This window comes from Choloepus didactylus, chromosome 2 (assembly GCF_015220235.1).
Source record: "Choloepus didactylus isolate mChoDid1 chromosome 2, mChoDid1.pri, whole genome shotgun sequence".
In the NCBI taxonomy this organism is placed as follows: domain Eukaryota; kingdom Metazoa; phylum Chordata; class Mammalia; order Pilosa; family Megalonychidae; genus Choloepus; species Choloepus didactylus.
In genome coordinates, this window is record NC_051308.1 from 230,664,496 (window position 1) to 230,689,489 (window position 24,994).

Below are 24,994 nucleotides of genomic sequence, written 5' to 3' on the forward strand. Positions count from 1 at the left end.
AGCACCACATGCCAAAGGTGATATGATTGAGCTTCCTGGTGGCTAAAGCAAAAATGGGAAACGGAGTCAAATATGTAGTTCAGAATATCTGCATAGTATGGGCTGACACAATTCTGTCCTTGAGGAAATCAAAGCTTTTCCTAGCACTTAGCCCAAAAAGAAAATTTTCACATAATCTATACAGGTGACACTGAGTAGTATCATTCACAGTGTCCCTGACCACATCCCCCAGTGCGAGTGCAGTAACGAGTTTTATCAGCCTATTTCTTGGAGCAACTTTTGGAGAAAGTAAACAAAATAGCCCAAAAGTACAACTCAATGAGAGCCAGAGAGCACACGTTCAAGAAAATACAACCACAAAATGCATCTTTCTAATGGTTTAGCTTGATCCAACAGCATTTCCTAAACTGTGTTCCTCAGAATCCCAGAGATGCACACAGCATCTAAATAAAAAATAAAAAAGCATCCTATAAGAAAAGAGTTCCTCAATCAAATAAGTTTAAGGTAAAATTAGGATTGAATGAAACCAAGAAGATTCTCAAGATGTGAGATTTGGATCTTCTAATATTCTAATGTCCATTGTAAAGCTGTGAAGGATGGGGTACAGGATGCAGTATTTCCCAAACTTATTTGTCTATGTCACCCTCCTTTCCACTCACCCTCATTTTTTTTTCAGAAAACTTTAAAGAAGCTCACAGAAATCCAGAGGCTCATGTACCATAGTTTGAGAATTGCTGATCTGGAAGAATGGATAAGAGTTTGGCCAACAGACAGTTTAAGGCAACAGTATCTGAAGTGGCCGAGACATCTATTCTCATGAGTAGATAAAAATGACTCTCCCTAAAACTCCCCTCTCCGGGACTCATATTCTTAGTTCAAACAACTGGAGGATGAGGGAATGAGGTTACAGAGGGTGAAGACAGGAATATCTCACAGCCTGTGGGTGCTCCGTCTCTGCCACCTGGGGGCCAGGTGAAAAGGTGGGGTTCCCTTTGCCCACTGGCTTAGCTGCGTGTTGCTGAGGGAGCAGTTAAAGGAATAAGGTCTCAATGACATGCCAGATGTGTCCCAGGAGACGATCAGAAACTGACAGACCAATTAGAAGGGGATCAATGTAGAAGAAGTGCAGGTTAAAGTCTGAACTAGAGCTTAGTTGAAGAGAAGAAGGCGAGGTGAGAAGAAAGTAAGCTTAGAGATGGTAACAGGAAATGGGTCGAGACCCTAGAACCGCTCCAAATTCGAAGAAAATGAGGTATTAGGGGTTCCTTATCCGGTTTCTGTAACCCTTGGGAAGATGCGCCGCAATAATTCTGACTCGGGCAAAAGTGGTTCAATTTATTGCTCATCTGCTGATAACTCCAACCCTCATGGTTTAAATCAGGCTATTAAATCCACACAGACCCGAATTTGGGACTGAACCTCCAGATGCTCCTCAGCCAAAAAGGCAGGTAGAGAAAATAATGTACATATTGCAACTTTGAAAGGACAAAATATGAAACATGAAAATTGCACATGCAAAGTTGTTCATCACAGGACTATTGATAATGATGAGAAAATAGAAGCAACCTAAATATTCAACACATGGGATTTGATTAACTAAAATATGGCACATTCATATGACAGAATACTATCTAACCTTCACAAATGATTTGAAGAGTATTTTTTTAATATGGAAAGAGATGTACGATGCACTATGAAATAAAAATACCGAGTAAGAAAATATAAATAGTAGGTTCCTATTTTAACAGGAAGAACAAACATTAATTGTGCAAGTATGCTCAGACAGAAGTCTAAAAGGAGATATCCAAATTTAAAACTGGTTCTGTGTGGGTGGGGAAATGACTAATGACTGATGGCTTTTTCTTTTTGTTCATCAACAATTATCTTTTTTTACAATAAATACGGATTATTTATATAATTATTTTTAAACAGCAAAAAAAAAGAAAACAAAACAAAACAAAACGCAGTTTCCAACTTGCGACAGTTCGTGCATTCACGGCGGCTCTTATGTCATCCTCCCTCCTCCAGTCATTGATCTTCATTATCCAGGTGATAGATGGACAGAAATTCTGGGATAAGAGAGTGAGCTAAGACTGTAGCAGCCATGTCCTGGGCAAATGGAGGAGGGGGGAGCTCTTGGGCGTTGGCTGGAGCGTGACTCTCTCTGTGAGAGGCCACTGGAGTGTGGAGTGAGATGGGGTTGGCCAAGACCATGGATGAGACAGGGATGGATCGGACAGCTCAACCTCACGACATCACTGCCCCCTCACTCTTTTCGTGATGAACCTGATATAGGGCCTAACGCTCAGATCAGGAATGTCCTTGTAAGGGTGTGGGGTCTGCAGTTACCTGCCTGGTTTCCGGGTGGTCCCACACAACAAACAGAACGAGGTGCTGGTTCCCCACGTCTCTTCCTCGCCTGGTGCTGGGAGTGACATTCTACCCTCACCTCATGGTGTGCTTCTCAAACTTGGGGCTGTGTAAAACCAGAGGATGGAAGAAACTGCATTTCAAAGGGAAAAAAAAAGTTTTTTCTGAGAATTAATGAGTTCGTATTTGTGCAATTAAAAAATTTTATTTGAAGATTTGAAGATTTCATTTACGTTTTGTAATTCTAATATTATAGCAAACAGAAATATATTGTGGAGTGGAATGCAAAATCTAGATGAACTTAATACTGTAAAGCTCCAGAGACATTTTATGCTTCCCCTGGGACAGATCTGCTTCTGGGTCTGCCGCCAGAGCCCACCCGTATCACTTCTCTTTAAGAAGCACTGGCTGAGCAGATCCGAGGGGCTTATCTCAGTGTCCCTGGAGGGGACTAATTACTTCTAGGGCAGTTACAGGCTGCACAAATTACTGAGCCTCCCCTGAGCAGGTTCTGATGGGAATGGGGACCCGAATAATCTTCCATAATTTCCTGAAGTGTTATTGTGTCTGTTCTACCCAAATAAAAAGCTGCGGCTCAATGAAGTTTAAACTACCCAACGTCACACAGCTAGTAAGCCAAGGAGCTGGAATGCCAACTATAAAACCAGGGCCGCTCCTAGTTGAGCCAAGTCACCTTTAAAAACCAAGTAGTTCCCATGCTCAGATGGTGGGGTGGGGCAGCAGGAAGGAACAGGCTGTTAACAGTAGCCATTTCTCAGGGACATTCACATTCTACTTTAAAAGTACAGTACAATAAAATAAAACAAATAAAATAAAAACTTTCTTTTGAAATAATTTCAAACATACAGGACATTTGCAAAAATAATATAAAACCCATACAGAGAATTCCAAATTATCCCCCACCCAGATACTCAGATCCATAAACTTTTAATATTTTGCCACATTTGTCATACCATTCTATCTGTATATCGATCGATTGATCTCTATCTTTTTCTAAACATTTGAGAATAGGTTGTATACATCACACTCCTTGAATACTTTATACTTGCATGCACATTTCCTAAGAACAAGGATGTTCTCTTACGCAAACACCTTAAGTGCAGTTATCCAATTCAAGCAATTTAGTGCTGATATAAAGCTTTCACATTTCACTTTATAAATTTCTGTAATTATCGGGTTGTTATAACCACTATGTTTTCGTAATGGTGGCTGCCCAACAATGTCAAAAGGCTATTCTTTAGACACTGACCCTCAATAGCTCCCCTTACTCTGATTCCAACCTCATCCAGCTACCATCTGATAATCTGGCTTCCCACAGAGCTGGCCAGCAGAGAGAAGGCATTTGGCCTGGCCAAGCTGCCATCACTGTGTTGACCACCTGATTTTCTATTTCCCGTTATAATGAGTGCAGCTGGACAAGTTTTTCTCTTCTCCCACTCCCACCTCTTCCTAGTGTCTGGCAAACAGAAAGGAGCATTATCTAATGCAAGTCAAGCAGAGAAAAGACAGTCTCCTTGAACATAGTAACACACAGGACTTAGATCACTCTTGGCCATGTAAAAAAACTGATTGCCAGAGAGCAGGGAAAGGTTTCTTTTTCTCACCCATTGTGGTTACTTAGAAATCTTTCACTTGCAAGGGAAATCCAACTCAAGCTGGCTTAAGAATTAAAAGGGAGGTAGGAGATGGATTTTATAAATTCATGTAATCAAAAAATCCAAAGACAGGTCTTTGGCTTCAGACATTGCTGGATACAGGGATAAAACCACATCCTTGATTCTTTGTTTGACTCTTTTCTTTCTTTTGAGCTGAACTTACTCTCAGACAGGCCCTCTCTACACTGTGGCCCTGGCATCTCCAGGTTTCCATTCTTTAGCTTCGAAACCCAGTGCAAACTTCTCAAGAGTTCCGAAAGAAGTCCCAGAACTGGATCTCATTGGCTTGACTTAGATCACATGCCTAGACTCCAAACAATCGCTGCAACCAGGGGGAAGGACTAAGATGATTGGTCTGGTCTGAATCATGTCACCTTCCCCTCCCACAAGCTGGGGTGAGAGACCCAACCCAGCTGAACCACACAGAATGACAGTAGGGAACTATGGTGCTTCCAAACGGGTGCTATTACCCAAAAAAGGGGAAGCAGGTGCTGGGCATGGGGCAGAAACAGGTGCTCAGTGCTGAATTTGAAGACCCTTTGGCTCCGTTTGGGGGAAAGCAGGATGGAAGGAAATAACTGATCATTATCTGAGGGTTGAGGAAAAGAAATGGGATGGGATGGTGAGAGGGAGGGATTTCAGAGACGGAAGGTCCTGCGGGGAAAAGTGAAGCGAGAATCATTCTACAGGGGAGAGAGCCAAGTTTCTCTTGGCACTGAGTTTCCAAGCTAAGGGATGGAAACCTAGAGCGCCAGGGCCACAGTGTAGAGAGAGCCTGCTGAGAGTAAGGTTGGTACAAAAGAAAGAAGAGAAGAGTCAGAAAAAGACCCAAGGATGTGGTTTTATCCCTGGATCCAGCAATGTCTGAAGCCAAAGATCTGTCTTTGGATTTTTCAGTTACATGAACCTATAAAATCCATCTCCTACCCCCGTTTTAATTCTTTAAGTCAGCTGGAGTTGGATTTCCCTTGCAAGTGCCTGCCTCTAGGGGTGAGAGGAAGAACTGAATCAGAAGAGCCAGATGCTGTCTGAACCTCAACAGTTAACCTGAGCAGCAAAGGACCATTCAGCATGTCCTTGTGGATTTGGCGTGACCTAGGTGAGGGCAGTGGATTGTGCCACCCCACCCTTCTGACGTTAAGAGCAAGGCGAGGGGGTCACGTTTTCTGAACTGCCACGCTGCTTATAGCTGCCAGTTCCCAGGTGAGCTTGAGTCACCTACCTGGAAGCCAACTGTCTCCACACCAACTCACTTGATCGAGTGAGTGCCCGTGAGGCTGAAAACCTGAACTTGGACGCTGGCAGATTCCACAAGGTCCTGGCCACGCCCTGCCCTGGCTTCCAGGCCTTGGCAGTGCCTGCCTTGCAGGGCCGTGCCAGGATTCCGGAAACTCGGGGATGAGGCTTCTTGGCACGGGGCTCGGCCCAGGGTAGGCCTGCACACATGGTGGCCATTCTTATTCCTATCTGATATGTGCCATGCCTAGTGCACAACAAATGGTTCCTGTTATTAAGTGGGTGACATGCACGTCAGAAATGCTCAAGAAGCACTAGCTGTGACGACAAAGGGCCTGAATACAGCAAACTGGGGGCTCTTTCCTGTTTCTTTCTGTGCTTTTGGCTGGGCTGGCTGCCCCCTCTGCTCCGAACGTTTTACCTATCACCTCCCTTTTCATGAGGTCATCTGCTTCCAAATGTGCTCAAAGCACAAACTGTTTTCTGCTGCCCCTGACAAACCCCCTCCCATGGCGGGGCTTCTCCAAGCAGGGCTCCCCAGCCACCTGTGTCAGAATCTTGCAGACATTTTTTAAAATTCAGTTTTATTGAGATATATTCACATATCCTACAGTCATCCATGGTATACAATCAACTGTTCACAGTACCATCATATAGTTGTGCATTCATCACCCCAATCTATTTTTTGAACATTATACCAGAAAAAGTAAAAATAAGAATAAAAAATAAAAGTAAAAAAAACACCCAAATCATCACCCCCACCCTATTTTTTTTCATTTAGTTTTTGTCCCCATTTTTCTACTCATCCATCCAAACACTGGATAAAGGGAGTGCGATCCACAAGGCTTTCACAATCACACTATCACCCCTTGTAAGTTACATTGTTATATAATCATCTTCAAGAGTCAAGGTGTCATGGCCCAAGAGGGCTTTTGTAGCCGAAGGACTAAAGAAAGCACCAGACACATTCTGAAACATGAGCTTTTATTATAGGGCTTACCTACAGGGTGGGGAAGTTGAGCCACGTTGCCCTGAAATCAGGAGCTACTCTGGGTGGATTCAGGAGCTTCTCTGAATGGCAGCCAGTTCAGAGCACAATGTGGAAATAGTCTTCACTTTGGGGGGCTGAATAAGCTGGTTATAAGGGCTCGACATTCCAATGGGTATGAGACCATAAGGCAGGGAGCAGGGTCGTGCAATGTAGGGAGGGGTTGACTGTAATCAACAGGGAGGAGGGGAGGATTATAGAGATGACAGTATCTCAGTGAGTCTCAGGGAGGAGGTAGTTTTGAGTACAGATTATAGTTAGCATCTGATATTACAGGGGGAATAGGTCCTAGGTCAAGCAAACTGCTGTGTGCAGTTTTCAAGACACTTGGGGGCCAGGGGCTCCCACACAAGGCTACTGGGTTGGAATTTGATAGTTTCAGGTATTTACTTCTAGCTATTCCAGTACATTTAAACCTAAAAAGTGTTATCTATATAATGCATAAGAATGTCCACCAGAGTGACCTCTCAACTCCATTTGAAATCTCTCAGCCACTGAAACTTTATTTTGTTTCATTTTGCGTCTCCGCTTTAGTCAAAATGTTCTCAATCCCACGATGCTGGGTCCAGATTCATCCTCGGGAGTCATCTCCTGTGTTGCCAAGGAGATTTCCACCCCTGGGAGTCAGGTCCCACACAAGGGAGAAGGGCAGTGAGTTCACCTGCCCAGTGGGGTTAGCTAGAGAGAGAGGGCCACATCTGAGCAACAAAGAGGCACTCAGGGGGAGATTCTTAGGCACAATTATAAGCAGGTTTAGCTTCTCCTTTGTGGTAATGAGCTTCATAAGGGTAAGCGCCAAGATAGAGGGCTCAGCACACCAACCCGTCGGTCCCCAATGTTTGCGAGAACATCAGCAACAATCCAGGTGAGGAAGTCCAACACCTCTGCATCCTCCCCCAGCTCCTCAGGGGGGCCCTCGCAGGCATTTTTTAACTACACAGATTCCTGGATCCCATCCAGACCTGCTGAATCACAATTGCTGGGTTTGGGGCCCAGAACTCTGCATTTTTAAAGGCTCCAGAGAAGATTCCGAAGACTACCGAAGCTCACAAGCCACCGTCCTGTGGGCACTCACCTGACACCTGGCGGCAACAGAAAAGTCCTGACTCACCGGAAGGCCTGCCCCCCTTGGCCGTCTATCAGGCAATTCAAAGTCTCCAGGCCCGCGAGTTACTGATTAACCCCAGGTTTCGAGGAAAGAAATGATAATAACCAAAGGGACGATGTAAGACGAGAAACAAGCTGAGCAACACTGGGAGAGGGCAGCACGAGACGGCGGTTGTCACCAGGCACCAGGCAAGAGGGAAACAAGGCTGAAGGCATCTGGGGCAGGGGGCAGACTCCATCCCAGCCCCAGTGGCACCAGCCAAGACTCCCTGTGGACACCCAGGTCCTGAGCGGCAGTGACCCCACTGGCTCCTGTGCTCAGAATGACCTGCATCGAGGCCCCGGAGGAGCCAGCCCCGCGGCAGCTCCAGCCTGTCCCTGCTGCAGCCACCGCCACCAATGCCGCAGACCCTGCTGGCTATCACCATGGCTCGCTGGAGGGCGACCTGGAGTGCCTCGTGTGTCGGGAGCCCTACACCTTCACCCGGCTGCCCAAGCTGCTGGGCTGCCAGCACACCTTCTGTGTCGTCTGCCTGAAGCTCCTGCTGTGCGTGCGTGACAACATCTGGTCCATCACCTGCCCCCTGTGCCGGAAGGTCACCGCCGTCCCCGGGGGCCTCATCTGCAGCCTGCGCAACCAGGAGGCAGCCATGGGTCACCTGGCCCGGCCCAGCCCGGAGGTGCGGCTCTGTCCACAGGGGCTGGAAGATCCCGTCACCTCGGCAGCAGGGCACCTGGGCTCAGCGGGAGAGGATGGGCAGGACTGGGTGAGTGCCAACCACGCAGCTGCCCGGCGCTTGGCAGCACATCTACTCCTGCTGGTTCTGCTCATATTCCTCATCCTCCCCTTCGTCTACCCGGGTGTCGTCCGGTGGGTGCTTGCCTTCATCATCAGCCTGGCCCTGCTTATGTCCACCCTCTTCTGCTGCCACCCCAGCAGCCAGGGCAGATGCCAGCTCTCCCCCAGGACTCTCTTCTGCAGAAAGCAGACACACAGCCAGATCTCTTCCATTGCCTGAGTGCCTTCAAATGGGGCAGCCCCTGCAGGACCTCGGGGGCCCCTGGGGCCCCCAACACTTTCACAGTGACTGGGGTAAGGGGCTATGAACAACATCCCTTGGGAGATGAAAGGCCAGCTGAGCTTGCAAGCCAAAGTGAGAATGGCTGTCTTGGGTCAGGAATGGTGTATTTGGACAACAGGGTTTACAACTGCTCGCGATAGAGCACGGCTCAACTGTTTGGGGGGCAGGGGGAGGAGGCACAAATGACTCCAACACTACAAGGGTCTCCTGCTCTTCTCATTACAGTGCTCGTGGTTTTTCTTTGTGACTTGATGAAAGTATTGCAACCTTGACCATATTGCAGAACAAATAGAATCAGAGCATCTTTTTTTTTTTTTGCAATTTCTTTAGCTGGTCTCATTTTGTTGGTTTGTCTTGTTTTGGGTTTTCTTGTTTGGGGCAGTTTGTTCACATTTTCCCCCCCGGGAAGTCAAAGCCCACAACCCTCCTCCTGGCCTTCCCCAATGCTACCCATCTCGTGTCCACCCCAAGCTCACCAAAGGTCCTGCCTGTTTGGGCCTTCTATGGAGTCAACCCCAGGGTTGGAGAGAGATTTGTGCAGGGGGATGATACTTCTGCTGCTGCCAGGGGACTCACGTGTGTAGTTGTCAGAGTTAGAGAGGGGTGGAGAGGAAGCAGGTGGGTCTGGGAATTGCTCCCAGCATCCTGCCCAGGGTTTCTCAGCTCCATGCTCCATGTCATCAGAGCCTGATTAACAGAGAATCTTGGGGTTACAGCCCACCCCCCCGCCATGGCAGGTCCAGCTGCCCATCTGATGCACAGTCCCACGCTATAAAACCAAATCTTTATGGTTGCTTTCTTCTATTATTGCCTCTCAATTCCCATTTCAGCTTTTGTCATAAAGATAAGAGGGCCTATAAATTCAACGGTCTCCACCAATAATCCCACATTTCCTGCCCCACCCTGACAGTCTGAGAGGCTTGAGTCTCCTCTAAACTACTTCTGTTCCTTAACATAAGGGAGACCGCTGCTGGAGGGAATGAATGATTTTCCACAGTGCCAAGGCTAGGCCTCAGCTGGGGAGTACTTGCCAGTGCAGGGGAGCAGAGGATGGGAGATGACACAATTTCCTTCCAGAGGCCCCAGAAAGGGGATACAGACTTGAAACCTCAGAGGGGGTTCCTTGAGCACCATCCATTAGGCACTCTTTATGGTGATGGGCCTTTGTCAGGCTGGGACGAGAGAACTCTGCCCCAGGGTCATGGTGGGGAGTGGTGGCTAACCCTGGCCCAGTTGTTTTGGGTTGTTGAGCAAGGCTTTTTGCTTTTCTGACCTTCAGTTTCCCCAAAAGGAACTAGTTGGATTGGATTATTCCTGAAACCCCCTGAAAGCCCAGGAGCTGAGAACACTGCTAGGCTCTAGAACAAAAGACATGGGACACCTCCCTTTGCATTAATACAAAGAAAAATCAAAATATAAATGTGCATGCCATTAACTGTTGATTAAATCTTGGTGTCCTGTTCTTATAAGGTACTTCCAGGGCAACTCTTAACCACCTATGCCATTAGCTTTCCTGGTTCGCTGGTGCTTTGAGTGTGTGTATGGGGGGGGGGGGAGTGGATGCGTGTACATCTGTGCGTCTGAGCCACACCCAGTGAGCCTGAAGAACACCCTGTCTCCACGGGATGACTAACTGCGGAGACTCATTCTGCATTTCCTGAGCCGGCCTGGGGGCATCTGCCATTTGGGGATGGCTTCCAGTCAAAGGGGAAAGAACATTCCCTCCCCACTCACTCCTCCACCCCCACTCTAACTAGTTCTTGGACCCTCCACCAAGAAGAAAACCTCCACCAAGGTTTCAGTTTCTAAGGGCAATACTATTTCTACCCCAATGATGGCGGCATATGTTTATTGAGTGTTTACTATGTGCCCAGCACTGCATCAACTGCTTTATATGCATTTTCTAGCTGAATATTTATAACAACCTTTAAAGTCGAGACCATTATTAACCCTGTCTTACAGACAGGAGACTGAGGCACAGAGGGGTGAATTCACCTGCTAAGGTTGCACAGCCAGCCAATGCCAGAGCTCCCTGGGGGTTCAATCCAGGGCTCTTTCTGCCTCATCATGCTGCCTCCTTAGCAGGAAGGTGGCCACCATGTGCCGACTTGCAAGGGATTCTATGGTGAGCAGAAAGCTGGCTTTAGGAGCCTCTGAATTTCATGGCCGGGTGTTCGGAGAGGCCAGAGAACTCCAGAACCAATCATCTACGTACAAGAGGAAGAAAAGAGAATGAAACATATGAGATGCCGTTCCTGTGGACTTTTAACACCCACCTCCAGCCTTCCCCACAGGGAGCTATGCTGGCAGGAACACTGGAGTCCCAGATTTGAGACCTCACTCTGTCCCATCCTTGTTCTGTGTCCTTAAGCAAGTCAGCCTTCCTCCCTGGACTTCATGTTGTGGAAATCAGAAATGCCCCAATAGTGAATCTCCCTGACACATGGTAGACCCTCAAACAATGTGCCCACTGCCCACACCCCCACCCCTGTGGGGGGGCTGACACTGCTGTCACCACCCCCCTTTGAAACCCAGCTGGTTCCAACCATCTCCCAGCCCCTGGCAGTGTGAGGACAGAGAACACTGGAGGCCAGCCTCAGCCCACGCTCCCATGGAGGGGAGCAGAGGAAACAGACAGTGCTGGGTAAAGCTGTAAGTAGAAGAAACCAGAGAGGCAGGCTGGGGTTCAAAGCCAAGCTCTGACCCAGGGTGTAATTAACCAGAGGCAAGTTACAGAACTTCTCTGAGACTTGTTTTGATCACCTGTAAAGTGGAGGAGGTGCCTCCCAGGGACTCTGTAAGAGTTCTGGGTGCTACTGAGTGAGAATCCAGTGTCCTGACTTAAGAGCTTTTGTTCTATCTTGGCCTTTGCCATCGTGCATTGACCCACTTGGGGGAATGACTCCTTGGGGCTTGTTCACCGTGACAGTGAGCCCCGAGGCCAGCCTTGATGATGGGTGGAAAAGCCAGGCAAAAGAGGGAGCACTGTCCAGGACAGGCCCACCTGGTGGAGCACTTGGTACTTTGGTGGGGGTGGGGGCTGGACCTTTGAGAGGGAGCCCCAAGGATGGAGAGGAATTGCAGGGGGAGGCCAAATTTCATCCCATCAGATCCATCTGCCTAGGCAGTGGTCATGGTGTCCAATATACCCCTGACTCAAATCCCAGCTTCACTACGGACAAGTCACCTCACCTCTCTGAGTCTCAGGTTGTCACCTGTGAGATAGACTACAGATCTCGTTAGGGTTGCTGGGGGAATGCATGAGCTAATCCACGATTGAGGAGGTCACAGCAAGGAGAGAGAGATGGAAATGAGTCCTATAAAGCCCTAATAGGTATAGTGAAAACAGACTCATTTACCAAACCCTAGGCATTAGAATTAGCCTCCTCCAGTAGAGCCTCAGTATCTGCAGCATCCCCAACAACAGCACAATGACAATAATTGCTGACATTATTTGTGCGAAGTGTATTACATATATTATCACATATGCTATAAGGTAGGTACTATTATTATTGCCAGATTACTAACGAGGACCCTGAGGCACCGAGAGGTTAAGTAACTTTGCTCAAGATCACACAGTGAGGTGGTGGTGGGGCCAAGAGTAGACTGCAGGCTGTCCAGTTCCAGAGCCTGGACTTCAAGTCACTTTGCTATACCAGACAGAACATGCCGGCACAAGTAGGCACTGAAGGTATGTGAGCCCTTGTCCCCTAAGGGTGAAGAACTAAGACGCTACGGCACCCACCCCCACACACCCCATTTGGTTATAGCTTCCTGATTCAGTGGGTGCCTGGGGCAGAGAGTTCTGCCAGCCCACCTGTCCCACCCCCCACAGCCACCTCCTCACCTCACCATACAGCCCTGATTCATTGCTGGGGTGCCCTGTTCATTGTTGGAACCTCTTTTCAAATGACCGGAGGTAGCTGTTCAGTCTTGACTAGAACAATTGATTCTCTGTGGCAAAGCAGAGGGTTTCGTGGAATGAGGACTTCCCTGCAGTTTCTCAGGCTGAGGGAACAGCATGGAGCATATTAAAGAGAAATCAGATCCAAGCTGCCTGGAGCTGCTCCTATGAACTTTTTATTCTTATCTGAGTAGCCTGAATTCACTGTTTTATAACAGTGGTGGGGTGGGTGGGGTATTTCTGGGATCAATAGAGAACTCTGAAGAATTCAAAACACCATGGAATCTAGGAGATTTATTGAGGCTCTGCTTTGTGCCAAGTATTAAGCAGAGCATTCAATCCTACTTGACCTCACAGATGTTTGAGGGGGAAGGAAAACTAATTCATGGCACCAATTCTGTGCCAGTCCTTGCACTCTGCCCTTTAGCTGGGTTCCTTCAAGTTCAGCTAAATAAATTGTCCAGAGTCTTCCCATAGATTAGTGGCAAAGTCAGGCTCAAAATCAAGTCTGACTGACTCCCAAGACTGGGGACTACTTTCTTCTCCCATTTTGTGGAGAGGAAATCGAGGCTCAGAGAAGCCTGTGGTTTCCAAAAAGTCACCCAGTGTGTTGGAGATGAGCTGAAATCAGAACTTCCAGTTCCCAAATTATCTCCAGTTTTTGTAACAACTATATGAGAATTACTGAATTAATACCCCCATTTCACAGAGTTAAGACCCATTGGATTAAGGCACTTGCCAAAGGCCGCTAGTAAGTGAAGGTACCAGAACTTGAACCGTGTCTGTTTGACCAAAGTGTATGTCTGCACTGTCCAGTGCACCTCAGGCATCTGTCTGCATTCCAAAGAAGGCAAGTTCGCTTGTCTTTCAGGACACTCTAGCTACCCACCATGAGAGGACTATTGTGGACATTTGTTGCCTCCCACCCTTTGGCTGTCTCATATGCAGCTGCTTCTACCCTCCTGCTCCACCCACCAGCCCCATCTCCCTTTCTGATGAAGCCGCCTTGTGTCTAGTCCAAAGGGAGAATTCTCCCAGCAAGCACCACACCAAATGTGGGGCCTTGTCCTACCTCTACCTTCCTTCCACCCTGTTTCACCTATGGCAGTCACATGATCTATATCACATGATCTAACTTATTCCAGTCAGATCCTCTTTTCCAGAACTTTGAATCTGGAGCCAGTGATGCAAAAAGGGATGAGTGTTCAAAAGCGGCAGCAGAAGCAGCAGACTAGAAGGTCCTGACAGCTCCATCCTTCAGCTCTGGTTGATTCAGTGAGCCCTAAAGTTCCTTCCCTACATTGAATTATTTTTCTTCAGATAGGCAGAATCAGTTTCTGTTGCTTGCAACCAGTAACTCTGACCTAATACAGGAACTGTCCAGGACCCTGACTGCTGAAGAATCCTATCCTGACCCTCAGCCCTTCCAAAGTCCAGCAAGTTGGAATGCTACAGCCCAGAGACCCAGAGCTTCTCTTGCCCCCCTCCCTCTCAAGAGCCAGCGGACCTTATGGGGAGGCTGCCCTGATCTGCTCATGATGGGGTGAGACAGGAAGCATGATGTTGGGTCTCAGGCCAGCCACCGTCAGAGACGACCAGTCCCCTTCCTATCGGCCTTGTGGTTCTCAGAAGAAACAAGTTCTGGTTCTCAAAAAAACAAAACAAAACAAAACAAAAAACCCAGCCAGAGTCCCTTCACTGGAGTCAATGTGCCGAAGAAAACAGCCCATGAAGGAGCTGTGGATTCAGCAGTTCCAAAACAAACACAGCTTGGGACATGTCTGTGAACCTGAAGGATGAGAGAAAAGAGTACTGAGGACAAGAATAGTGGCTAATGTTTATCAAGTGCCTGCTGTGTGCAGGAACTGTTGTAAGAGTTTCCTGTGTTGAAAATAACTCATTTACTCTCTACAACCACCCTATGAGGTAAGTACTACTAACAGCCCCATTTTACTGTGCTATGCAGTTTATATGTTATCTCACTGAATCATCACAAAACACCTATTCAGGTAGGAGAAGGTAAATTAATTGCCCAAGTGGCAGTGCCGGGATTTGAAACCAGGCAGTCCAATCCAGAGCCTCTCCTAATCACTGCACCCCCTCCCCACCCCAGCCCCCCAGCCCTTTCCCATTCTTCCTCACCACCCTCTGCCAAAATGAGCCATGGAAAGAGCAAGGCCCTCAGTCAAACCCACCTGGGTTCAAAACCAACTCCTACTCAGCCTCTGTGTGGCCGTGACCTCAGGTATAAGTCCATGCCTTCCCTGAACTTTAGTTTCCTCATTTGGAAAATGCAGGATAATCGCGCCTCCCTAATAGAGGTTTTGTGACAATTCAATGAGATAACCTGTAAAGCACATGTTATCAGCACACTGCTCAGCACATGGTGGGTGTTCTCCCTTCCCAGTCAGCCTGTCAACACATGTGTGTGAGCACCTACTATGTGCCTGGCAAGGTGGGTGAGGCAAAGCAAGTGCAGTGTTAGGGATACCCCACCCACCACCCCATCACCATAGTCTAACCAGGTAAGCAAGATATAATGGATTGGGAGGCCTCTGTGCACATCCACTGGCCAGTGCCAGCTGGGTTCTTTGCGGAAGGCACGGTGGAATGCCTGGTTGGTGTATGGTTTTGAAAACCCGTAAGCCAAGGGCAGCACAAACATCTCTGTTGTTTTCTAGAAAAGAAGTCAAAGAGGAGCAGGCCCTCGAGGGACTGGCAGGAGTGGAGAAACGCCATCCAGGTCACCAATGAGTACACGGTGGAGACGCTGGTCGTGGCCGACACCGACATGGTCCAGTACCACGGGCCCAAGGCAGCCCAAAGGTTCATCCTCACCATCATGAACATGAAGACTCTTCAAGACCCTGCTTTGTGCAAGGTCCACTCCAAGGGGGCTCAGAGTTGCATGGGTCCCCATCCCTGCTGTGAGGAGTCGACGATCTAGTGGAAGGAACCAAAATCAAACCATAATATAAAACAGAGTGTGAGGTGTGTGGTGAGGGCCCAGCAGGAGAAGGGGGTTTTGCAAGTTGAAGGAAGTAAGGAAGGATGGAAAAAACCCGTGTCTACATCTGCTTGCTGACTAGGAATAGTGGAAAACTTTATTTACATGATTGGGGGTTAGGGTGTTAACAATCCTCAAGTTTTAGACATGGAGGATCTTATCATACATCCCACCTCCACCCATTCACTTATTTTCCTAAAAAAGATTTTAAAAGCTCTCTTGGTGTTTGGGTATTGGGGATACCCATGCAGAAAAGACCAGGCCCTTCTGCTGGAAGGCAGTGCTGTTAGCAGATCAGTAGAGCATCCATGTTACAGTAGAAACATCTGCAGAGACCTTTGGGGTCAAGGTGGTGAGTCAGTGAGTGATTCCATCCTGCAAAATGGAGGCTTTAAGAAAGAGACACCCTTGAACTGAATGAGAGTAAGCATTGGCTGGGGTGGGGGGTGGGGGAGACAGGGAAGCAGAGGCATTTCCACTACATCTGGAGGAGGGCAGGCGAGTTGATGCGGAGCTGTAGGCAGAGGAGGCCAACAGATAGGGACGGAGATGTGGATGGGGCAGGGGTGGGAGTGGGGTCACTGAAGTTCTAGGCAGGGGTGGGACTGTCTCTCCAGCTGGGCACAGGAAGAGGTAAGTTCATCCAGAAGGGACCAGGTTTTAGTTCCTGCCACAGTAGATGCACCATGCCTGACAGCAAAGAAAAAAAAGATATAATGAATTCACTAAAGTTAAATGACTGAATGAAACTTGAACCTAAAATAGGGATTATCTCTAGAAGAGAGGAAGATTCTGACTGGGGAGAGGCACCCAGTGGGGGTTCTGGGGTGCTGGGATTGGCCTATTTCTTGGGTGAGGTGGTAGCTATGTAGATGGGTATTCATTTCATAATTATTTGTAAATGGTGCCTATTTCTTGCATGTGTTTTTCTGTATATACTTAATAGTTTAAACTGTTTTTTAAAGATAATAATACTATGGACTCTAAGCAGCTTGAGGGCAAAGGCTGGGTCTGACCCCTGTTGCCCAGTGTGAACCCACGCTGGGATTCTTGCCCTGACTGCATCCTAGAGCTTGGTGGCTGTTCTAGAATAGTGTGTCTGGCTGAATCCTGACTCCTACTTACTGGCTGTGTGAATAAATCAATCTCTCTGGACCTCAGTTCTCTCATCTGTAAAAATGGGGAAATAATCATGGAGTTGTGGGTATCAAATGAGATCATTTGTAGAAACTGTTTAACACAGTGTACCTGGCACATGCAACATGGTCAAGAAATTCTACATGCCCAAGTTAGGCAAAAAGAGGAAAGTATTTATTCATTTAGCCAAAGAGCAAAGGCAGGCTCCTGCTGGGCCTTGGCAAAGATGGAACGAAGGCCATGGCCTTCGCTAAGATTGTTTCTCTCCATTTCTCTCTAGTTTGAATAGCCAGAAAGGATGGAGTCAAGGAGGGCGTTCCAGGAATAGCGAGAGCAAAGCATGGAGGCTGGAAAGTAAACAGCAAGTTCAGGGTCAGAGAGTCAACCTGCCTGAGCAGGGGGGTTGTCAAGGGGAGTTGGGGAGGGGAGGACGCTGGGCCCAGTTGTAAAGGGTCCTGCACACCAGGAGGGGGAGATCCACTGGAGGGGCCTGGTGTGGATGTGCTAAGAGTTCCCTGGTGGCTCTCAAACTCGGAAATTGCAACAGCCTTCATTGGCAGACCTTTGTCAGCTTAAGCAGGGAGTCTGTGGCTGTGTGCATGAAAAGGATCCTCTGGAGGAGAACATGGAGGGTAGTGGGGTCACAGGAGCAGGTGCCAAGAGTTCTGGGCTGTTTGCTCTGCTCTGCCATGGATCCCAAACAAACCTCCTTAATGTTTCCTCTCTAGACTCTGGTCTCCAACAGTATCCATCCCTGTATGATGGGGATGCAGAACAGTTTCAAGAGGTACTAATAGTGATATTCATTCATTCACTCATTCATTCATTCATTCAATTTATTGAGCACTTACCATGTACTGAGCATTGGGTTAGGTTCTAGGGTCAAATAAGACATAAGATCCCTGGCAGACCCTGGGGCACACACTGGGGATTGTCTGCTCAACAGCTAGTCTACCTTGTGCCTTATGAGAAACCTGATTTTGCCTGTGCAGCAATGAGCCCAACCAATACTGGTAAGAGGAGTCCCTGCCCTGGCCCCCATCCTTAGGAGGGTCCTTACCTGGCCCTCCTCCAGCCATGCCCATCTTAATGGAGACAGAAGTCTTTGAGGTCAAGAGGCTGTGTCCTCATCCCAAAGTAATTTGGGCAGAGAATAAAAATATATATGCAGGGACCCCTGAGAAGCTGGGGAGAAATGCAGAAGTGGTGGACTTCCTCACCTGGATTGTTGCTGACGGTCTCACAAACATTGAGGACTGGCAGTTTGGTATGCCGAGCCCTCTATCTTGGGGGTTGCCCTTATGGCACTCTTTACTGCAAAGGAGAGGCTAAAACTGCTTATAATTATGCCTAAGATTCTCCCCCTGAGTGCCTCTTCGTTGCTCAGATGTGGCCCTCTCTCTCTAGCTAACCCAACTCAGCAGGTGATCTCACTGCCCTCCCCGCTACATGGGACCTGACTCCCAGGGGTGTAAATCTCCCTGGCAATGCAGGATATGACTCCCGAGGATGAATCTGGACCCAACATCATGGGATTGAGAACATCTTCTTGACCAAAAAAGGGATGCAAAATGAAACAAAATAAAGTTTCATTGGCTGAGAGATTTCAAATGGAGTCAAGAGGTCACTCTGGTGGGCACTCTTATGCACTATATAGATAACTCTTTTTAGGTTTTAAGGTATTGGAATAGCTATTGAAACTATCAAACTCCAACCCAGTAGCCTTGACTCTTGAAGACGATTGTATATCAATACAGCTTACAAGGGGTGACAGCATGATTGCGAAAACCTTGTGGATCACACTCCCTTTATCCAGTGTATACATGGATGAGTAGAAAAATGGGGACAAAAACTAAATGAAAAATAGGGTGGGGGGGTGATTTGGGTGTTCTTTTTTACTTTTATTTTTTATTCTTCTTCCTTTTTCTGGTATAAGGAAAATGTTCAGAAAATAGATTGGGGTGATGAATGCACAACTACATGATGGTACTGTGAACAGGTGATTGTACACCATGGATGATTTTATGATATGTGAATATATCTCAATAAAATTGAATTTTTTAAAAAAAGAGGCCGTGTACTGCTAAGACTGCCCTTTGGCTACCTGGTATCCCATAATTCCTGCCAAATAGCCTCCAAACCACTTCCAGCCTGCATAAGTAGTTCTTTTCCCTACCCCATTCTTCCTAGGCTGCAGCCAGTACACACACCCTGGGTTTGAGGAGTGGCCAAGGGCCAGCTCTTTGTGGAAAGGTTGTTCTGCTCTGCCATGGATCCCAAACAAACCTCCTTAATGTTTCCCTTCTAGGCTCTGGTCTCCAACAGTATCCATCCCTATATGATGGGGATGCAGAACAGTTTCATGGTAGGGACACATGGTAGGGAACAGAGCTGGGGGTGGGAATTGGGCATTGGGCCAGGTGCCGCACCCTGGCATGGAACTCCAAGGAGCCCAAAGATTCTAAATTCAAACCTGGTCTTCTAAGTCATTTTGAAGGTGCATCTGTCAATATAGGAGGTTAGGACATGTTTTATTTAACATTTTATACTCTTGCCCTGAGCTCTGCAAACATGAGGATAGGCCTATTCTACCTGGATGTGGAGTCTGAGCCAGTCCCCTCTGTCAGATTCTTGCTTTCCCAGACTCCCTTGCAGTCAGAGGTAGTCATGTGATCCAGACATGTGATCTTAGCCAGGGACTTCTGGGAAATATTTTCCACCCAGACCATGGGAGAGAAGCCCCTAAGCAAAGTCTTACGAGGAGCACCCCCTTTTCTCTCCTTTCCTGCTTTTGAACACAACTGCTGAAGGATTGATGCTTGGAGCAGAGGGAAACATCTTTGGACCAGGACAACACAGTGAAGGACAACAGCCAACCTGCTGACAATGACAAAAGATGGATAGAGCTCATGTCCTTGCCGAGATCATCGAGCTATTGAACCAACTCTGGAACCACCTACATCTGGGTTTTATGTCTCGTAAATCACCAGTGTCATTATCATTTAGACCACTATGCTGGACTTGTGTTTGATACAGCAGCAGCCAACCTAACAAAAACATACATTCTATCTAGTGACTAGGGAGAGAAACCAGCCTGGCTGCAAGACCACTGTCTCAATTTTTTGCTGTATCTATTTACCACTTTTATTATTACTGTTTTTTTTTTTAACCCCAAATCATCTTACTTTTCTTTGCTTAATTTTTAACAGTAAATATATCACTGCCATAAATTAAAAGCCAGTATCATCTGCCATTATAGAAAGTAATAAAAATATGTAAAATGAAATCAAAATTGAAAATAAATAAAAACAAATAATATTAAATGCATTATTATTTAGTCCGGGATTGGATTTTGAAACAGTAAAAGAACATTAGTGGAAAAACTGGTGAATAGGGTCTCTACTTTAGTTCATAGTAATTTACCAATATTGGTTTCTTAGTCTTGACAAATGTACTGTAGTAATGTAAGACGGTAATGATAGGTAAAACAGGGCAAGGGATATATGGGAACTCTTTGTACTACATCTGCAATTTTTCTGGCAATCTAAAATCCTTCCAAAATAAAAAGTTTCTTAAATAAATAAACAACAGAATGATTAAATCCTAACTCAGTACTTCGGATAGCCTAAGGCTCTGAGCTGAGGCCTGTTCTCCCTTCATTAAAAAGATCAGCAAATGTTCAAAGAGCTTTCAAGATGCAAGAGCATCACACTGTTTTCTAGACAGAATAAGGATGAGGAAAACTGAAAGAGAGTAACTTTCTCACTGTGTGATTCAAGGCGATTTAATGCCAGTTCGTGTACCAGCTAAAGTTATCTCACTGGGAAATATCGGCCCGGGGGTATTCTTAGACAGGAAGCAGGCAGAGGTCTTTCCACGAGCCTCTTTGTAAGAGATAAGGAGAAATCCTGATCGGCAGGCCCCTGCAAGATTATTACCTAATCCACAAGAACAAGGGGGAAGAAATTTAACCTAAGTGGCTTTGATCCCAAACCCTTGTTGCTTAACTCAGCCAGTTCCAGTTGGTTCTTTGGGTCAAAGATGCCAACAAATAAGAGGTTGCTCAGCAATGTAACATCCCTGGTATGAGCTGTCTGCAGCACGCTCTCCACCCTAGCCTTTCTTCAAGGGTGTGTGTCCAGTCCCTCTCTGTGCGACTGTTTATTTCTCAGCATCATTAACAGAGAAGTGGCTATAAACGACCTTTTGGGTCATTGAGTCTCAAGTTCAGCAGTATAGCATTATGAGGCTACTTGATGGGAAGAGATGTGGGGCTGCCTTCAGTGACATTGCCCCAGAATTCCATTTTTATTCAACATTCACGCCAGGCCAGGTCCCACTTCAGTCTTGCAAGGACAGCCAGGAATGGGACATAGCAAAGGAGTCTTCTCCCGCTGGGGATCCATTACCTGCAATTCATCTAAATATCTTTGAACCTATATCAACATTTAGGTCTGGGGAAAGGCAGGAGAGCAGAGTCAGCCAGGTTCATATTCTGGCTCTAGTACCTTATAATCGGTGACACTTACCAAGTTATTTAACCTCTCTGAGTCTCAGTTCTTTCCTCTGTAAAATAGGGCTAATAGTAGTGTGTGCTGCACAGGATTAAATGATTGAAAATATGTATGGAAAGCATCAAGCAGCAGGCACAAGTATTTATTGTTATTTCTATAATTTCTGGGAGAATTGAATCCAATAATTTGGTTACACCAAACATGATTGTACACCAGAATCACCAGGACAGCTTGGTAATACAAATCCCTAGAATCATACACACACAAACACACACACACACAGAACTTTCCGCGGAGAAATTCTTAATTGGGTAGGCCTGGGGCAAGGTCCAGTAACCTGTGCCTCCATGATATGCTTTTATTGTCCCTAGACCATAGTAAGCACTCAATAAATACAGGCCCCTTCTCCAGCCTGGACTATTGCGACAGTTTCTACTCTTGACAACTGTTGTCTCTGTGATCCATTCACACGGCAACCAGTGGAATCCTTTTAAAAGGTAAGACCATGTCATTTCATTGACCAGAACTCTCCTACAACTCTCCATTTCAAGCAGGATAAAATCCAATTCCCTCCTGAGGCTCACAAGCCCTACATCAGTGGTTCCTGACCCTTTGACATTGAAACACCTGGTGAGCATGAGCACAATACCAATGTCTGGCCCTTACCCTAGATGGACAGAATCAAGAATCTCTGGGGTGGGGCCCAAGTAGGGTTGCCAGGTAAAATACAGGATGCCCAGTTAAATTTGAATTTCAAGAAACAATAATTTTCTAATAAAACTATGTCCCCAGTATAATACTTTAAAAGCAGTCATTGTTTACTGAAATTCAAATTTAACCAAGCATTCTGTATTTTTATTTGCTAAATCTGGCTACCCAAGGCCCAAGCAATAGCATTTTTTAAAAGCCCCCATTACCTCTCTGATCTCATCTCATCGACCACCCTACTTCAGCTCTCTCTGCTCTGGCCTCCACCCTCTCCTTGAACAAGCCAACAACACCCCCTCAACAGTTGCTGAGTTGTCTGGCCAGCATGCTCTGCCCTCTTAACCCGATGGCAGCCCCTCAACTCAAATGTCACTAGCAAGCCTTCCATGACCATTTCATCTACAATAGCACCCCCTCCCTGAGTTCCCTTCACCCTGCTTTGATTTTTTTTTTTAAATAACATTACTGTCTGACATTTAATATTAGTTTGTTTTTGCCCACACACCACCCTCCATCCTCAACTACAATATAAGCTCCAGGACTTGGCTGGAAACCCATTGGTTCTTTTTACCGCTGTATCTGCAATCCCTAAAACCCCACCAGCTACTCAATAAATATTTGTTGAACTAGTTAATGGATATTAAATGGATATTAAATGGCTTTCCTTTGCAACACAACTCTTATTAAAAGTGATTAAAGGTCTTTCCTTGTTTTTTTTCTGAGAATAACAGCAGCTAACACTCATTGAGCTAGTGCACCAGAGTGTTTAAAGAACTTTACCTATTTCATCTCATTCAATCCCCACAACAACCCTTGAAGATGGGGACCATAATTATCCTCATTTTACAGATGAGGAAACCAACTAATTCTTCAGTGCCCAATACCAAACCTCAAAAACCTCAAGGGCACATAACAAAAGGGGGAAACACATATTCTTCACCTTTCCCACCTGTAGACTTGACTATGAGATTAAGGCCGTGTGCAGTAGTATGGGGGTTGGGGGGCGGGCACAGCTGTAACTGGATCCAATGTCCAGAGGTGTGTTCAACACAGGGTCTCTGACAAAATTAGGGTCAGGACAAAGCTGTAGTGGGGAATGTTGCCTGGTCCTTCAGAGCCAATCTGGCTGGAAGAGGCCCACAGGATACTGGGCGCAGGAGGGCTGCCTGGAAGTTTGCTGTGGGCATCCACTTCCACATGGTTATTTACATTCTGTCTTGACAAGGCCCACAAGCTCAGACATAACCTCTTACGACCCTGCAGGGTGCACACTCATTTGACCCTTATGACAACCCTAGAGGTAGATTGAGCTGCTCTTCCCAGTCCTGATTGGCCAGTGGAGAGATGAGGAGAGGAAGGCCCAGAGTGTTCCACCGGGGCATGAGTCACAGCCTCTGGACTGGAATGCTGGCCTCCAACCCCTGCCCAATGCTCCTTCCGCTCACCGTCCTGGGCCACCTCCGCTGGGAGAAAGAGCAGCAGCATTTACTGCCACAGATGAAACATGCTTGAGCTCTGGCACCCAGCAGCTCTGTGGCTTCTGCATGGCTCCGACCCGAGCCTCAGTTTCCTCACCTGTAGAATGGGCTTGATGAGAATTCACCGAGTTGCTGGGGAAATGAGATCCATTGATTCATCCATTAAATGATTCTGAGCAACTATCAGGTGCCAGGCACGATTCCCAGGGTCAAGGCAGGGTCAAGGCAGCAGAAGACAAGCCACTCTCCAGGCTTTTACATTCTAGTAGAGGAGGCAGACAAACTGGTAAGCAGGAAAACGAACAAAATAATTACAGAATTATAAATTCTATCATTAAGGCATAAGAGGCCAGGAAGTCTGGTGAGTGATTCCCCAGCACTTAGAACCAGCACACAGGAGGTGCTTAATAATTATTTGTTTATTGATAATATGAAGACTCAGATGTTAGAATGAAAAAGTGGGCAAAACACGGCGGGGGGGGGGGGGTCTGGAGCAGAGTCCCAGGCACGGGAGAGAACCTCAAGCGCAAAGGCCCTGAGGCTGGACCAAAATTAGCATGAGAGACACAGAAAGAAGAATCTGGGAGATCATGGATATCTCATTACTCTGTCAACTTCGAAGTGCTTCATTTATACACATGCGGTAAGATTTTTCCTGTGGCTCGTCCTTTAACTTTACAGAAAGGATTTTTTGACGATGTCCATCCAGGCGCTTTTCGGCCCTCCACCGGAGGCCTTCGCGGAGCTTCTGCAGGGTCCAACCGAGAAGGGCCCCGCCTCTGGCGCCCCGAAGCCTTGCAGCTCCGTGGCGGACAAATATACCCACGAACCAAGTTTCGCGCCGCGGGCCGCCCGTCACTTCCTGAGGCCCGCAGCCCCGTCGCCGTGGGAGAGCCGGGCCGGGACACGCCGCTCGCGCGCCTGAGCCGGTCCCGCGCCTCGCACCGACGCACGTCCGCCCGGCAGGCCCGGAACTGGAGCGCTCGGGCGGCGAGACCGGCCCGGACCAGCGCGGGGCGGCGGGACCCGGCGGGGGAGGAGGGGCAGGGCCGGGCGGGAGGAGCCGCGGCCGCCTTCGCCGCCGCCGCAGGTAAGCGGGTCAGAGACCCCGGGCTGCCGGCAGGGGCGCGGGGAGGTGCTCACCCTGGCTGGGGTCTCGTCGCCGCCCGGCCCATGCGGGCAACTCCTGGAGCCCCGGCCGGCCGCACGCCCCACACCCCGCACCCCGCTCCCCTCCCCTCCCCTCGTGGGCGCCGGACTCACCCGGAAGAAGCCGCCTCCCGCCCTCCCCCACCCCGCCAAAACCTGCCCTGGAGTTCAGGCCGCTTGGTCGTTTTTCTTTTGTTTTGAGAGCCGGAAGTGCCCTTTGAAAGCGTGTGGGGTGGCTGATGGGGAAACTGAGGCCGGGCAGAGCACCCAGGTGTTCCTGCTTTCTTGCTCGGGGCTCTGAGCCTTTAGAGCTCACCCAGTTGCTCCTTTGCTAAGTGAGGACGTTGTTCTGGTCCGGGGAGGGCAAGGGTTTGCCCAAGGTCACGTGGGGTCATGAGCCTTCCCTTGATCACCCGTGGCTACTTTACCGAGCCTGTCAGCCGTGAGTGAAGACCGCCGGACACCCCTTACCCTCTTTGCAGACCCAAACTGAGAGTTTGAGGGGGCCTTGGGGATCTTCTAGGGAAAAGTGCAGCGCCCTTGTTTTACAGGTGGGCCAAGTTCCCTCTCCTTGCCAG

General features: G+C 47.8%; 2 protein-coding genes and 1 long non-coding RNA gene across 7 annotated transcripts in view; 2 read left to right on the plus strand and 1 right to left on the minus strand.

Annotated features, from left to right (window-relative positions):
- Positions 1 to 8,799, plus strand: part of RNF186 (ring finger protein 186) — a 50,304-nt gene extending 41,505 nt beyond the window's left edge. The window contains exon 2 of the mRNA XM_037810400.1: positions 7,760 to 8,799. Coding sequence (XP_037666328.1) covers positions 7,760 to 8,456 — 697 coding nt within the window. The 3' untranslated portion in view covers positions 8,457 to 8,799. The remainder of the gene's footprint in view (positions 1 to 7,759) is intronic.
- A 1,578-nt stretch (positions 8,800 to 10,377) lies between these two features.
- Positions 10,378 to 24,480, minus strand: LOC119527852. 3 transcript variants are annotated; one of them, XR_005215488.1, is made up of 4 exons: positions 23,874 to 24,480; positions 23,365 to 23,529; positions 15,262 to 15,366; positions 10,378 to 10,726 (listed from the first exon to the last, which is right to left on the minus strand). It is a non-coding gene; the product is annotated as an uncharacterized LOC119527852 (long non-coding RNA). The 3 variants fall into 3 exon arrangements; XR_005215490.1 differs by having other exon boundaries at positions 24,411 to 24,469; XR_005215489.1 differs by lacking the exons at positions 10,378 to 10,726; positions 15,262 to 15,366 and adding an exon at positions 15,515 to 16,120.
- Positions 24,199 to 24,994, plus strand: part of TMCO4 (transmembrane and coiled-coil domains 4) — a 105,767-nt gene continuing 104,971 nt past the window's right edge. For 2 of the 3 annotated variants that reach the window (XM_037828332.1, XM_037828333.1), the window contains exon 1: positions 24,224 to 24,357. The gene's annotated coding sequence lies outside the window, so the exon portion shown is untranslated. Of the gene's footprint in view, positions 24,358 to 24,994 lie in introns of all 3 variants that reach the window. The other variant, XM_037828335.1, reaches the window with a different exon arrangement.